The 14,756-nt window shown below is 51.0% G+C and overlaps 1 protein-coding gene and 2 non-coding genes across 3 annotated transcripts; all 3 read left to right on the top strand.

Moving 5' to 3' along the window:
* The first annotated feature begins 643 nt into the window (after positions 1-643).
* TPT1 (tumor protein, translationally-controlled 1) lies at positions 644-5,815 on the top strand. The gene is made up of 6 exons (XM_086611959.1): positions 644-739; positions 1,123-1,196; positions 1,653-1,843; positions 2,577-2,682; positions 4,037-4,153; positions 5,590-5,815. Exons 1-6 carry the CDS (start codon positions 712-714, stop codon positions 5,590-5,592), a joined length of 519 nt encoding a protein of 172 aa, XP_086468085.1. The 5' UTR covers positions 644-711; the 3' UTR covers positions 5,593-5,815.
* LOC147529440 (small nucleolar RNA SNORA31) lies at positions 5,392-5,521 on the top strand. Its single transcript, XR_015222681.1, has one exon. It is a non-coding gene; the product is annotated as a small nucleolar RNA SNORA31 (small nucleolar RNA).
* Positions 5,816-6,541: 726 nt separating the features above from the next.
* LOC147529439 (small nucleolar RNA SNORA31) lies at positions 6,542-6,677 on the top strand. Its single transcript, XR_015222682.1, has one exon. It is a non-coding gene; the product is annotated as a small nucleolar RNA SNORA31 (small nucleolar RNA).
* The last annotated feature ends 8,079 nt before the right edge of the window (positions 6,678-14,756 follow it).

Here is a 14,756-nt window from a genome sequence, read left to right as displayed (position 1 = left end):
CCTGTTCCACGGCCTCACCACCCTCACAGTGAAGAATTTCTTCCTTAGACCTAATCGAAACCTCCCCTCTTTCAGTTTAAAGCCATTGCTCCTTGTCCTATCACTACATGCCCCTGTAAAAAGTCCCTCTCCAGCTTTCCTGTCGGCCCCCTTCAGGTACTGGAAGACCATCTAGTTACAGTCGCTCCCCGCCACGTTATCAGCCTGTTCACGGCGTGAGCACAACAGGTGACATGGCGGCACCCCTGACCGCGGTGGAGGACGCAGCAGCGTTTCCTCGAGATGCCCGGGAAAGGCTCGGAGCATTTCTCCTTGAAATCCCAGTTCGTGCCAGAGCTGAGGAGTCACGCCCGGGTCAGTGAAAAACTCAGCCGGAGGAAGCATGCCGCAGCCGCCGGGCAGGTTTGCCGGTCGCGGCACAGGCGAAGCCCAACCGCGGCGACGGACCGCGACCGCCCTGACCCGCTCCCCTCAGGAGGCCGCGCTGGGGGCCCGCCACGGCCGCCCCGCCCCGCCCCGCCCCGCCGGCCGCGCGGGGACAGAGGGGCGGGGGCGGGGGGCGGGGGGAGCGCGCGCGTGCGCGGTGACGCGCCGGGCCGTGCCCGCTATATGAGCTCCGGCAGGCGCTGACGCGGCCCTTTCCGCCTCGCTCCCGCCCGCTCCCGGGTCGCTGCGCAGAGAGCCGCGCCGCCGCCCTCCCTCGCCGCCGCCATGATCATCTACCGGGACTGCATTAGCCGTAAGGGCGGCGGCGCGCCGCGCAGGAGGGCGCCGGGGGCGGGAGGGAGGAAGGGAAGGGCGGGCGGTGGCTCGGTCGGCCGGGGGAAGCTGCCGGCCGCGGCCTGGGCCCGGCTACTGGGCCTGGCGGTGCTGCGCATGTGCAGTGCGGGCGGCAGCGGAGCGGGGGGGGGGGGGTGGGGGGGGCACGGAACGGACCGCCCGGGCCGAGGCCATGGGGCCCGGGCTGGAGCGCTGGGCCTGGCGCGGCGGTGACGGGAAGCCGGAACGGAGCGTGGCCCGGAAGGGCGGTGAGGGGAGCGCCGCTGCGGGCCGGCGCGGGGAGGCGGAGGGCGGAGACTGACGCGGCGGCCCCTGCCTGTGTGTCTGTCTGTCCCCCCACAGAGGACGAGATGTTCTCGGACATCTACAAGATCCGGGAGGTGGCGAACGGCCTGTGCCTGGAAGTGGAGGGGAAGGTGAGTGGCCCGCCCGCCCCGAGGAAGCGCGGGGGGAGGCAGGCCTCGCTGCGGCGTCTCGGGGCCCGGCCGCTGCGTGGAGCCGCGCCTGCCGGGCCGGGGGCGGAGGCAGGGGGTGTGTGTGTGGGGAGGGGAGGCTTCCCTGCGAGGAGCCCGAGAGGGGAAGACCAGCCGCGGCCTGGTGTCTGTGGCCGGGGCAGAGCCGGCTGCTGCCGAAGGTGTTGTGTGAGAGGGCGCGGGGCAGCCGAGCTGGAATGGCGGTGGTGTAATGAAGCTGTGGTCAGGCACTGGGAAAGGAGCCTGGATTGAGAAATCTGTGCTCGGGCTGCAGTCAGATTCCTTGCGCTTAACTGTGGCTCTGAAATCATGCCCTGCTGTCAGGTCATAGATGTGTAAGAGCGGTAGCATTAAGATTTTTTGCAGAGCCGTTAAGTTTTTTGATGTCTCTAAATCTAGATGGTCACCAGGACAGAGGGTCAAATTGATGACTCTCTAATTGGTGGCAATGCCTCTGCTGAAGGTCCTGAGGGAGATGGAACAGAAGCCACGGTCATAACTGGTGTTGATATAGTAATAAACCACCACCTTCAGGAAACCAGCTTTACAAAAGAATCCTACAAGAAGTACATCAAGGACTACATGAAAGCGTAAGTGTTGGTAGACTTTTACGTGAAATGAGATTGCAAAATTGTTAGGTCGTTGAGATTTTTAAAAACAGTGTTGAACTTTATTCCTAGTATGTGTTAGATCTGATACAGGTGCCAGACTGGCTGTGGACTTCAATAATGTCTTAATACTTGGCAAAGCTGAAACTCTAAAGAATTGATACTGGAATATCTAAGTTTATCTTGGCTGAGGTAGAGGACCTGATCATGTGCTTTGGACGTTATTTGTAAACTTGCTGTTTTCTTTCTGATTGCTCTATGCCAAACTTTCATGGTGACGGGGGTGGGGTGGTGGAGAAACCTTCAGGAAGCTTTTCAGACTTGACAGCTTAAATGTCCAAATATAATGCGTGTGAACAGAACTTTTTGCTAATTCAAGGTATAATTTATGTTACTTAGTGTTTAGTGGGTTGACATTAAAGGTGAAAACACCTTCTCTGTGATACTGCTGGATAGTACCTTCGATGCTGTGGAAATGGCCTGCTGATTTTTGTCTACCACTATCCTAGTGTAAAATGAGCTTGATATGAGTGGCAGGCACTGTCCTGCTAATTCAGTAGCAAAATTAAGTTAAAATCTGGGGGCTTTGAGAGGGAGAGGGGAAGAAGCAGCAGAATCAAACAGTTTGACTTGCAGTAACTTCCTGCTATGATGTGATTCTGCACCGTGAAGGTATTAGGCTAGAACGTATTTTCAGAGCTTTTTTCTCTTCCAGAATCAAAGCCAGACTTGAGGAACACAAGCCAGAGAGAGTAAAGCCTTTCATGACAGGGGCTGCAGAACAAATCAAACACATCCTCGCTAACTTCAAAAACTACCAGGTAATTAAACTTTTGTCTCCTTACAGCAGCATTGCAGTGATCCAAGCTGCAAGTTGTTCCTATGTTGAACTAGCCTGTGGAGAGTTTTGAGGGCTCCTTGTAGTGAGGACATCTAACTTACCCTTCTCTGAGTATTAGGGGCTCTGAGAGTCAGGGAGGAGAAACAGTGAAAGACTCTTTGATGTTTAGGGATCTCATTTCAGCCAGCTACACTTTGTAGGCACAGCTACACTTTGTAGGCACAGCTACACTTTGTAGGCACAGCTACACTTTGTAGGCACAGCTACACTTTGTAGGCACAGCTACACTTTGTAGGCACAGCTACACTTTGTAGGCACAGCTACACTTTGTAGGCACAGCTACACTTTGTAGGCACAGCTACACTTTGTAGGCACAGCTACACTTTGTAGGCACAGCTACACTTTGTAGGCACAGCTACACTTTGTAGGCACAGCTACACTTTGTAGGCACAGCTACACTTTGTAGGCACAGCTACACTTTGTAGGCACAGCTACACTTTGTAGGCACAGCTACACTTTGTAGGCACAGCTACACTTTGTAGGCACAGCTACACTTTGTAGGCACAGCTACACTTTGTAGGCACAGCTACACTTTGTAGGCACAGCTACACTTTGTAGGCACAGCTACACTTTGTAGGCACAGCTACACTTTGTAGGCACAGCTACACTTTGTAGGCACAGCTACACTTTGTAGGCACAGCTACACTTTGTAGGCACAGCTACACTTTGTAGGCACAGCTACACTTTGTAGGCACAGCTACACTTTGTAGGCACAGCTACACTTTGTAGGCACAGCTACACTTTGTAGGCACAGCTACACTTTGTAGGCACAGCTACACTTTGTAGGCACAGCTACACTTTGTAGGCACAGCTACACTTTGTAGGCACAGCTACACTTTGTAGGCACAGCTACACTTTGTAGGCACAGCTACACTTTGTAGGCACAGCTACACTTTGTAGGCACAGCTACACTTTGTAGGCACAGCTACACTTTGTAGGCACAGCTACACTTTGTAGGCACAGCTACACTTTGTAGGCACAGCTACACTTTGTAGGCACAGCTACACTTTGTAGGCACAGCTACACTTTACCATTTAGGAACTGTTTAATTAAAAAGACTTGAAAGAGGGATCACTTTGGCCCCTGCTGTGTCTGACTGCTGTTCATAGCACTGTGGAAAAGTTACGTGGTACTAAAATGGAAAAGCTGCAGAAAGCAAAATCCCTGCAACTGGTCGGGGAGACTAGCTAGTAGATGTTACAGCTTTCTTGTAGAAAAGGCACTTTCCTCTGGTGGTAGCTCATTAAGTGTCTCAGTAACAAGTTTTTCTGAAGTTCTTTGTAGGAGAGAACATGAATCCAGATGGTATGGTGGCTCTCCTGGATTTCCGTGAGGATGGTGTGACCCCATATATGATTTTCTTTAAGGATGGCTTAGAAATTGAGAAGTGTGTAAGTACTGACCTGAATTGGGTGAATTGCCCAATGAATGATTAGCTCTTTCAGTGCATCAGTTCTGTCATATCCCTGTTAAAGCTGAACAGTAGCTGCCAGTTTAAGAGCTTGAAGTTCATATAATTAGAGCCTAATTGTTGCTTCCTATTACACGAAGTGGCTGAAACTTCTCTTGTGTACTATTCAGTTGTGTTAAAGGGGGACATAGTTTCACTGCAGTGATTCTTGATGACTTAATGAAGGAATTGCTTTGAGATGTGTGTAATCGGTAATGGTTTTAAACTTTTAGATTAAGGACAGTGTCCTCTGAAGTGGAGCACTTCTACTTTGGACCCCTTCTGCGAGGGTTAATTCTGAAGTACCTTACATGGTCACGTTGCATCTTTTCACTTAATCTGATGCCCTTCCTTTGTTATGCAACAACTGTCTGTCTAAATATTCCCCTGAATTTGGGAACATGGTAATACTTGACTGAATACTTAAGGTTATTCTGTCTGGAACCTCCAACTGCCTGAGCTCAGGCAGCTCCTGTGGACTGCTTTATCTTTAACTACTCTATCTTGGAATGTGGTTGTAAGGAAACAGTATTTGAATCCCAACACTTGCATTTTTTGGCTTATTCCGAGAGCTGTGGAATTCCCTGCAGACGAGCAGTGTGGGATCACCAATTGCTTTGCCCAGTCATTGCGGACTTATGAAGCCTGTTTATAGCTGTCTAAATTTATCTGGGAAGCCTCTTACAGGCTCTCTGGTATGCAAGTCATGTAAAGATGAACCAACTTCTAGTGTGGAGCAGTAGCCCAACTAGGGGAACGCTTACCAGCCCAGACACACCATCTCCTGCAGCTTGACTGAAGGGTGGTGTGTGTGTCCTGGACCCTAGAACAGGTGGTCACCTGGAGAGTAACTCCTCTGAGCAGAAGCTCGCATGGACCTTCCTTGCTTGGGCGGACCTTTCGGATGTGTGATTCTGATAACCCCATCTACTTCCAGACGGGGCAAAAGAATAATAACAGGGCATTCTGGTGGGCAAAAAGCTGTTCCACCTTCTTGGTATGGCTCTTGTAGGAGGCAGCACATGCGTTGTAAGCCTTAGTACTTTGTGAGGACATGCTCTTATTGGAGAGGAAATCTGAAACTCGGTGTGTCAAGCAAAAAGGGTGTGAATGAGCATCTTGTCTGGCTCACTCAGCAGCTGGTGCCAGTTGCTCTGTATGATGGTAGAAATAAATGCTCAGCATCCTCTGATAGACCATGAGCACTTGTCCTGTTGCTCTGTGGTTTGCACTAAGATGCAAAAATAACTTCCTTGCGCTTCCTGCCTGCCTGATTGTGGCAGCTCAGATTGAATTAGGGAAAACACAAAATTTAAGTTACAGAAACTTACCCTGACTGTCATGACCTTGAACTAACACTTGCTGCTTTTGTTTCAGTAACAAATCAAACTATGGTTTTTGGATCACCTGTCTTCATAGCTGGCTGCTGTTTCTTCATCGGCACAACACCAGGAATTGGCAATGTCTAACTGGACTGATGTCATCTTGAGCTTTATTCACTTAATTTTGACCCTGATTTGGAGTGGAGGCATTGTTTTAAAAAAAAAGAAAAAAACAAACATCTGTCATGTAGGTTGTCTAAAATAAAACTCATTTAAACCCATTCTAGGTGATGCCTTTTGGTGTCTAGTGTGTTTCTAGGGTGACTACGAGTGGGTGCAGCAAGATGTTTGTCCAAGGATTTGGTATTGTCAGTAGTACAGCTTGGACCTTGCATGCTACAACTCGACTGTCTCCAGACAGCCCTCATGTGGTTTCTCCCTTTGGCATTGGAGTGGAAGAGCAGGCTGAGGGGAATAAGGCAAAGCTCAAGAAATGTCATCGTAGCGGAGTGGACCTTCATCTTTCACAATTGCACAGAGGCTTCCATCTCTGGAAGATACCAAAATTAATAAAAAAAGAAAGCCAACAGAATGGAGTATGTGCTACTCAAGCTGAGCACTGGCTGAGCTTTTCTCAGACAAGGATACTTGAGTCTGTCCTCAGTTGTAGTATGACTTCAAGATGAAGGCAGGAGGATGGATGGAGCACTAGTCTAACCAGCACTCTGTCTGAGCCCAGGTAGTGGGAACATGGTGGGGAGGGGGAGATATTACTTGGTTTTCCAGCAAAGCCTGGCTATGGTACCAGCTCCTCTGTATTTGACAGCTACTCAGGAGCAGATAAACTCAGTCAGAAGATTTTGGGTTTTTCTGCACTTGCCTTCTCCTTGGGGAGAGAAATGTCAGGATGGCCTGGCTCCATCCTAAGCTTATTCCAGAGCAGGTGTGTGGCTGGGCTTGAGACTTACTGGAGTATTTGTAACTCCTCTTCCTGCTGTATTTAGGAAATGCATCTGTTTGACAGACCTGGAGCAAACAAGTGTTGCTTCTCTGGTTCTTGCTAAGATGCAACAGTAACAGGTTCCTTGCGCTTTCTACCTGTCTGACCTCGTGGCAGTCTGGATTGAATAAAGGAACACAAGTGCCCTCATGGAGCCCCAGCTGCGGCCAGGGGGTTTATCTTGCTGCTGCTGACACCAGTGGTGTGCCTGACCAGGGATGTTACCTCAGACTGCGAGTCATTAACTGCTGCAGGTGTAGGAGGTTAAGGTGCCCAAAAGGAGAGGAGGGCATGACCCCCTTGCTTGCTGCTGATCTGCAAGGCCTCTGCCCTCCCCTTGAGCAGTTCTGGTGTCTTTGCTGTCTTGTGCCAGGTTTTGGCCCCTGGAGCCGGAGGGCTGAGGTGGAGGTAGGTTTCTGCAGGGGTAAGATAGATGTGGCAGCGGGCTGGGAGGAGTGAGATACTGTCTGCGGAGGTGGGAGTGGAGCATGCCCCAGTTATCTTGGAGGTTCTTGCCTGGTTTAAACACCCTATTTTAGTTCTGTGGGAACTTCATTTGCATGCATATTTTCTGTAGCTTTTTGAAGAATGAGTTGGGCCAGCTGCGCTTCTGGCTGAGGTGCAACTTTGGTGTAACATGAGCAATGTAAATTAATGTTCCTCTGCCTTCACCCAACAGGGCTGAAAGGCAGGGGGCCAGGTTCAAAGCCTAAATAAAATCACTGCGAGCCAGTTCGCCCTCTCCTTGTGGAGGATTTGTTCAGCGGGGCCGGGTGAGGATGTTATCTTCCCATTGCATCTTTGTTAAAAACTGGGAGCTTTGCAGGAAGGAGAGAATAAGCACTTCCTTAGTTTGAGACTCTTGCTTCTCAGTGGAGTAAGCTTATTGTGGGCTTACGTGGCTGTGCAGACCCTGGTCTGGCTGTGTAGAGTCTAATATCCCTGGCTCCCACTTCCAATGAGTCAGAGTGTTTAAAACTGAGTGGATCTGTGATGTGGAAATGGCTCTTCCCCCTGCATGGCTGCTTGGCTGGTTATGCTGGGGCCAGGAACCCTGGGCATGAGCCTGGAGCAAGTTGCTGTGTGGTGGCATGATGAGGTGCTGCTTTGAAAAGCAGGTGCTTGAAAGCATGATGAGCCCAGCCTTGCTGTTGGGCTGAGTGGCTTATGGCAACTTGCATGCTGTCCTGTCTGCACTGCAGGCTAATTGGGATATTTAATTGGCATTTGCAAACATGCCTCACTAGTGGTGGTGACGAGCATCTCGCAGCCACGCTGCTGTGGTAGCTGCCTGCAGTGGAGGCAGGGCAAGATAAAGTTGGGATCCAGCTCCTTGTGTTGGGAGTTGGTACACGCTGTTAAGTGGGAGGCCCATGGCTGGTAAATGCACTTGTCGAGTCTATGGTGCAGCTCTGCGTTGGAAATGAAGTCAGCGTACTTCCTCGTAACCCGATTCCTCCTCTTCTGGCCCCTCTTCATTTCAAGCAGCTGTTTTCTGGGGCTGAAAAGCTGAAGTGATTTGAGAAGACAAGGCTTCATACTGCTGTAAGGCTACGGCTTTGGAGTTAACTAGATAAAAATCCCTCATCATGACAAATTATCGGGATGCTGCGTAAACACAGCCCGACCTGAAGGACAGCTTTAAAATCTATCCCCATCTTGTTTTAAAACGTGCTTATCAGCCTGGTAGCTTGCATTCCTGGGAAGATACTTTCTGTGGCTGGAAGGGCTGTGGAGCTGGAGAAGATCCAAACAGCTTTTTCCCTGAGCCTGAGGGAGGAGGTTAAGTGGCTGGATAGGTAGGAACCTTTCCTCTGCTGGCTCAGGTCTCAGCCCCGCACGGGGCCAAGAGGCTGCACCCTGCTGCTGGCAGGGGAAGGCAGCCTGGTTGATGGCTTAGAAAGAGGGGGGAAAAAAAACCTCCTCCCATTTCACTTTCATACTTTTGTGGTTAAGTGAGTGATGTCCTGGGGCTGGAGGAAGCGGTTACCGTGGTGGGCAAGTGTCCCACAGTCCCCTTGGCCTTTTACCCTCCCACCCCACCGCTGCCCCTCAACACCCTTTCTTTGTCTCACAGTTTTGCTACCCCAGCTGAGTCTTGCCCTGTCTACAAATGCGCTCTTTTTTGTCCTCTCGAAGCATCCCCGCAGTGTCTCCAGCCCACAGCCTGTGCGCAGGGGTTCAGCCAAGCACTAGCAAAAAATCCCACCTTCCACAGGCCGGTGACTGTGCTGTTAAACATCGGAGTGCTGCTGCAGCAGCTTGTTGCCCCTTGGCCACCGGCTCTGAGGAGGAGGGCTGCAGACTTGGGGACGTTCATGCAGCGGAGCGAATGTCTAGTGTGCTGGGAAAGGTGCTGGTGGGGTTGTGGGGAGATGGATACCCCCATTGCCCCCTCTTAGGTACCCAGCCAAGCCAGCCTGGCTCCATCCCTTGGCTTTGCCCACTCATTGTGGGCAAGGGGGTGGATGCCAGAGCCTGGGTGGACGACAGTCCTGTAGACTTGTGCAGCCCTCAGCTTCAGCACAACGAGGGAGAAGCAAAGGGAAAATTTTAAATGAATAGATGTAGGGAACGGAGCTGGGTCTATTTTGTTTTCACTTGGTTTAGCTCAAGGCCAGGAGGGACTTGCCATAAGCTCAGGACATGGTGGTTAGAAAAGTAAAATTAGTTTGTTTGTTTGTTTAAAAAAAAAAAAAAAAACCAACCAAAAATGTAGAAAAAATTAAAAAGCTGCAACTTGCTTCCTTCCCTTAGCAAGTCTCTTGACTGTTGAGCTGGCTCAGACCAGCCCCCTGCAGTCCTGGCAGAGTTTTCAGCAACAGCTGTCTAGGGAAGAAGCTTTTATTAAACAGCAATAGTATCTGCATCAGGATACCTCTGCTTCCTCGCATGCTGCTGCTGGCTAGGAGCAGGTAAGACACCTCCCTCCGCTCTCAGACCTCCAGTGGCCCTTTAGCTCTGCAGCCACTTCCCCAGGCTTGCAGCTGCCATTTGTAAATGGATGTTTCACCCTCCACTAGCCAGCAAGTAAATCTCCATGTTGCTGCTAGCGCACAGCAGGAGAGCAGCAGTTAAACACTGCCTTCGTTTAGCTTAGAGATGAAAGTGTCTGTAGGATGAAAAAAAAAAAACCAACCTAGCCAAGCCTGAAAATCTTTGCCATAAATGGCCCCAAATCTATTGCCAGGAGCACAACTGTGCTGGTTTGTGGTTGCTACACCTTGGCTGGCTTTTGGTTGAAGCTGCAGCTGGAAGCTGTTGTGCAAAGATCAGAGCCAAGTAGCTGTGGCCAGGGCTGGGGGCCTGGGGGAACTTTTTTTGGTGCTAGCAAATGCTGGTAACCCTAGAAGTGTGTTATGCAGGAGCATGGCAGGATGTTGTTGAGGATGCACTAGCTACTGGGTGTTTTGAGCCATTAGAGCTGCGTTCATCACCTTCCACCTCTGGCAGAAAGGAGCCAAAACACTCTTAAACTGATGCTAGGAGGCCTTCGTAGACTATTTTGGTGTGATACCAGCCTTGTCAATGAGGCAGTGGCTGAGCACAGTGAGAAAAATGATGAGCAATCATTTCTCTGCAGCCCTCTTCTTGTCCTGTGGGCCAGCTGCTTGGATTCACCTCCCCGTCTGTGACCAGCAGCAGTGGGAAGAGCACTGCTGGCATTGTGGAGAGCAGCCTCTTTCCTCCCAGTCTCAGCAAGGCACGGGCACACAGGCAGCCCTGCCAAAGTAACACAACTGCTTGATTTTTTTTTTTTTTTAATAGAGAATGTCCAAAAATTTGATGTCCAAAGAGGATTTAAGAATTAGCTTCCCAAATTCATAGAATCATAGACTGGTTAGGGTTGGAAGGGACCTCAAGGATCATCTAGTTCCAACCCCCCTGCCATGGGCAAGGACACCCTCCACTACACCAGGTTGCTCAAAGCCTCATCCAACCTGGCCTTGACCACTTCCAGGGATGGGGCATCCACAACTTCTCTAGGCAACCTATTCCAGTGCCTCACCACCCTCAGAGGGAAAAATTTCTTCTTTAGATCTAATCTAAATCTCCCCTCTTTCACTTTAAAGCCATTGCCCCTTGTCCTATCACTACACACCCTTGTAAAAAGTCCCTCTCCAGCTTTCCTGTAGGCCCCCTTTAGGTACTGGAAAGCTGCAATAAGATCACCCCGGAGCCTTCTCTTCTCCAGCTGAACAGTCCCAACTCTCTCAGCCTGTCTTCATAGGAGAGGTGTTCCAGCCCTCTGATCATCTTCGTAGCCCTTCTCTGGACTCGTTCCAGCAGCTTTGTAATAGAGTACAAGGACATGTAAAGCTGGCTGCTCTCTCCTTGCTCACCGTGGATGCTCAGCTAGCGAAACTCTGCTGTTGCTACTGGAATAGTCTGTTTCAAGGGCTGAGGTTCATCTCCTCTACCTACAACTGTGTCTGCACCTGAGCTGGGCACCCTCAGCCCCTCCAGCCGAGGCAGGGAGAGATGACTTCTCTGCCTCCTGCAGCTGTGTGGTTGCTGTGGGCTGTGGCCATAAAACCAGCTGCAGCTGCTGGTGCTTGGTCAAGCTGCCCATAAAAAGGTGTTTAAGCGGGCTAGTGTAGGCCTTCACCCATCAGCTTTGGCTTCCCTGGTCCAGCAGCCACCTCCTGGCAGCACATGCCATCCAGACCATCTGTCATGGTGGGCCTAAGAGTGCTTTGACCCTCATAAACCCACCTGATTTTTAAACAGAACAAGCAAGGTAGCAGCTGCCCACAAGTAGAAGGGTTTTGTCTTCATGGCCACCTTGCTTCCTGTGGGCCAGGCGGGTTTGGGAAGGACATGCAGGAGGAAAATCCCTGGTGATGGACCCCACACAGATACAGCCCTCATTGCTTGTAGCCTCTCCTGTCACTGGAGTATAAATAGCCTCTTGCCAGGGCTGGGCTTGGCTGGGTGGTAGAGGGAGGCTCTCCAGGAATCCAGGCTGGGTTTTATGTGAGTCTCTCTGGGGTGGGGGAAGACCTTAAATTAGACGTGTGAAGCCCAGGGCACGCTGGTCTCATTTTCCTTCCTTAGTGCTATCAGCCCTCCAAACACAGACTGGTGGAGTGGCTGGAGAAGTGCAGTCATAGACCCAGGCAGGTGAGGAAGGACTCGTGGTTTCCTTCATCACTTTAAATCAAACCTTTGCCTTTGCCTGTACCTCTGGTGCTCAGTACTTGATTATCCATCTCACAGCTGCTGAAAGCCTTCCCTGCCTCCTGGAGGCGTGCAGGTCCCTGTGGAAATCTCACTCTCAAGAACGAGCTTCAGAGGTAAAACTAGTTAATGGATTAGAGGTGAGAAGAAACAGTCATTCCCTTAATTTCAAGACTGAAAGCCGAACACTTCTGTTTCCCCCCCGCTCCCATTTATTTGTCTATAATTGCATACACACCAGCTGCAAAAGCCCAACCCCCTGTCCAACACCGTCAGGAGCAGAAAGCCCATCTCAGCTGGCTGCACTCCTCCAAGGGATGTGTTTTGGCTGAGGTACTCCTAAGACCAGTATGACCAGTACCAAGCAGCTCCTCATGCTGGGGTTTGCTGAGCTGGGCTGGAGAACCGGGCAGCTCTAAGTTCAGCTGCTGGTGCTCAGATCTGGCTCATCACACAAGACCTAGGAGCTGAAGTGATGCTCAATGGTACCTGTGTTTATTGACCCTTCTGGCTTAGAAGTGACCCTTGCTCCACATCCAAAGGTATTTACCAATTCCCGACTCTGAAACATGATGGGCTTTGAAATTTTTGAGTTTGGTAAGAGCTGAAGGTAGAAGAGTTTGACTTGCTTGAGACAGACAAAGGGTTTGAACCTTAAGACACCTGGGTGCTAAGCTCTTCTGGAAAGGGCCTTTTTTGATCTTTCCTCCTGGAGTTTGTCATCCTTGTGTGAATAATTAAACACTCTTCCAGAAAGGGAAAGGCTGACCCTACAGCCTGGTAGCCACATACGGTCTTGGTTAGGAGAGCCAAGAAAAAGTCCTCCAGTCTTGCCACTGGTATGAGAAACAGGGCAGGTTGTACCCAACCACAGCTCTTTGAAAAGCTCAAGAAGCAGAGCTATCTTCCAGGTGTGCCTGGAGCAAAGGCTCAGCTCTGATGGTACTGCATTAGCGAGAGAAACGATTTGTTAGGAGTCAATAAATGCAGTGACTAATGAAAATGCCATCCTGGCGACAGGGACATGTGAACGTGGGTGGGCACAGTTGACATGCGCAGGAGGTATGTTCAGCTGGAGCTGATTCCAAGCAGCTGGTAAAGATGGTATGTAGCTGGCTCAAAGCACAGCTGACTTTTAGCATCCACTGGGATTGCAGCAGCCACTGAGCTCCGATCCCACTCCAAGCTCTGTATGAAACATGTGTCAGCAGCAGAGGTCTTGTAGCCACATGACCTTCTGCTGGCCCACAGCTAATATTCACACTTGGTGCTTTCTGCTCCCATGCCTCATGCAGTCCTGCCTGTCCCACTTGCAGCTTGTGGGCTGGCTGCAGGCAGGGCTGCGGAGGAGGCAGGCAGATATTTAGAGCTTCGAGCTGGTGGGGAGGGAAGCAGGGCAGCACTGGGACCAGCCTGTCCCATGCTGGGTTCAAATCCACCCTGCTTCCTCTTGTAGCAGTGGCAGCCTCCAGGCTCGCACCTTCTCACCCATTCCCAGCCTCTTGGCACATGGATTGCTCTACCAGGGCATCACTGCTGCCTGGCATCAGCTCAGGCCCATGCCCCTACCCACTGGGCTTACTGAGTATGACATTCCTGATGACTCAAAGAACTGATCATTTGGGAGAAGTCATGCTAGATGAGAAGCGCTTTTAATTTCATTTAATGGCACTTAGCACATCGATACTTCTGCTAGTGTCTATTGGTCCCGCTCACGGACCAATGCTTTGACCACTGACAGTTGAGAACCTCTGTATGAGCAGACTGTTCAGCAGCGAGCAGGGACAGCAGCGCATGGGAAGACCAGCAGGGAATCAGTGTTCATCACTGCTGCCAGTTCAGAGTTTAAATTAATCCACGTGCGGGCTGGGGAATCAGACTTGAACGCCTGCGAGCCGCCTCCTCCTCTCTTTTGGCAGATGGCAATCCTGCTAACAGCACTTGCGTGAGGTCTCCCTGAAGAACAAGCGGAGCAGAGCTGGAGAGCTTTTGCTGGTTATTACATGCTGGATCCAAATGAGGTTGCTCCAAATGCTAAATCATTATCGCAGCCTCGCATGAAGTTAGACCAGTCCCCCAGTGCCTCGAGCTACTGCAGAAGGGAGAACGTGGTGCCTGTTGCAGCATGTCTACCCTGTTGCTTCTGTCTCTAGGGTGGGGCATGCTGCAAGACCCTGTGGCTTGGCTGCAGGCCGGATGATGACCTGCCAACAGCACCTAACAACTCCACCTCCACCTTTATCATGCGCTCCCACCAGGCAGGAGCCAGCAGAGTCCTTGAATGCACGGCACAGGTCTCGGTGTTGGCACAGGTCAACATCCCTGTGAGCTCATTGTGCCAGTCTCTCGGGCCACGTGGATTTTGTGGCTGCTCTTGAGGCTAAAATTCCAGTTGCAGCCTAATAAGCTAGAAAGCCTTCAAAATCATGTAGGAAATAGACAAAAAAGTACTTCATGAGCTGCCTGGCTTCTGGACTGTCCACTGGATATATTTTCTTAGTTTATCCTGGTGTAGTGTTTCCTAGTTCCATTTCTTAGTTCCATTTTTGAAATGGAATTTCCGTACTATCCCGTTCCCCATTTTACCCTGAAGACAGGTGCTGCTCCAGAGAAGGCTGTAAGTGAACCAGGGCACCTTGGCTTTCTGTTGCGTGTTGGTTGAAAACTGGGGGTGTTGCTTGATGAGAAGCTCAACATGAGCCGGCAATGTGCGCTGGCAGCCCAGAAAGCCAACTGTGTCCTGGGCTGCATCAAAAGAAGCGTGGCTAGCAGGTTGAGGGAAGTGATTCTGCCCCTCTACTCAGCTCTCGTGAGACCCCATCTGCAGTACTGCGTTCAGCTCTGGGGACCCCAACACAAGAAGGACATGGAGCTGCTGGAGCGAGTCCAGAGGAGGGCCACAAAGATGATCCGAGGGCTGGAGCACCTCTGCTATGAAGACAGGCTGAGAGAGTTGGGGCTGTTCAGCCTGGAGAAGAGAAGGCTCCGGGGAGACCTTACAGCAGCTTTCCAGTACCTAAAGGGGGCCTACAAGAAAACTG

This window comes from Tauraco erythrolophus, chromosome 1, assembly GCF_009769465.1.
Source record: "Tauraco erythrolophus isolate bTauEry1 chromosome 1, bTauEry1.pri, whole genome shotgun sequence".
Taxonomy (NCBI): Eukaryota; Metazoa; Chordata; class Aves; order Musophagiformes; family Musophagidae; genus Tauraco; species Tauraco erythrolophus.
The sequence above is the reverse complement of the archived record's forward strand: the minus strand, read 5'-3'. Positions and strand labels throughout refer to the sequence as shown.

Excerpts from the sequence above, each read along its gene's own strand:
- TPT1 (XM_086611959.1), top strand. The coding sequence starts at position 712 with ATGATCATCTACCGGGACTGCATTAGCC. Across the intron at positions 1,197-1,652 it reads GCCTGGAAGTGGAGGGGAAG|ATGGTCACCAGGACAGAGGG; the intron begins GTGAGTGGCCCG and ends CTCTAAATCTAG. Across the intron at positions 2,683-4,036 it reads CTAACTTCAAAAACTACCAG|TTCTTTGTAGGAGAGAACAT; the intron begins GTAATTAAACTT and ends GTTTTTCTGAAG.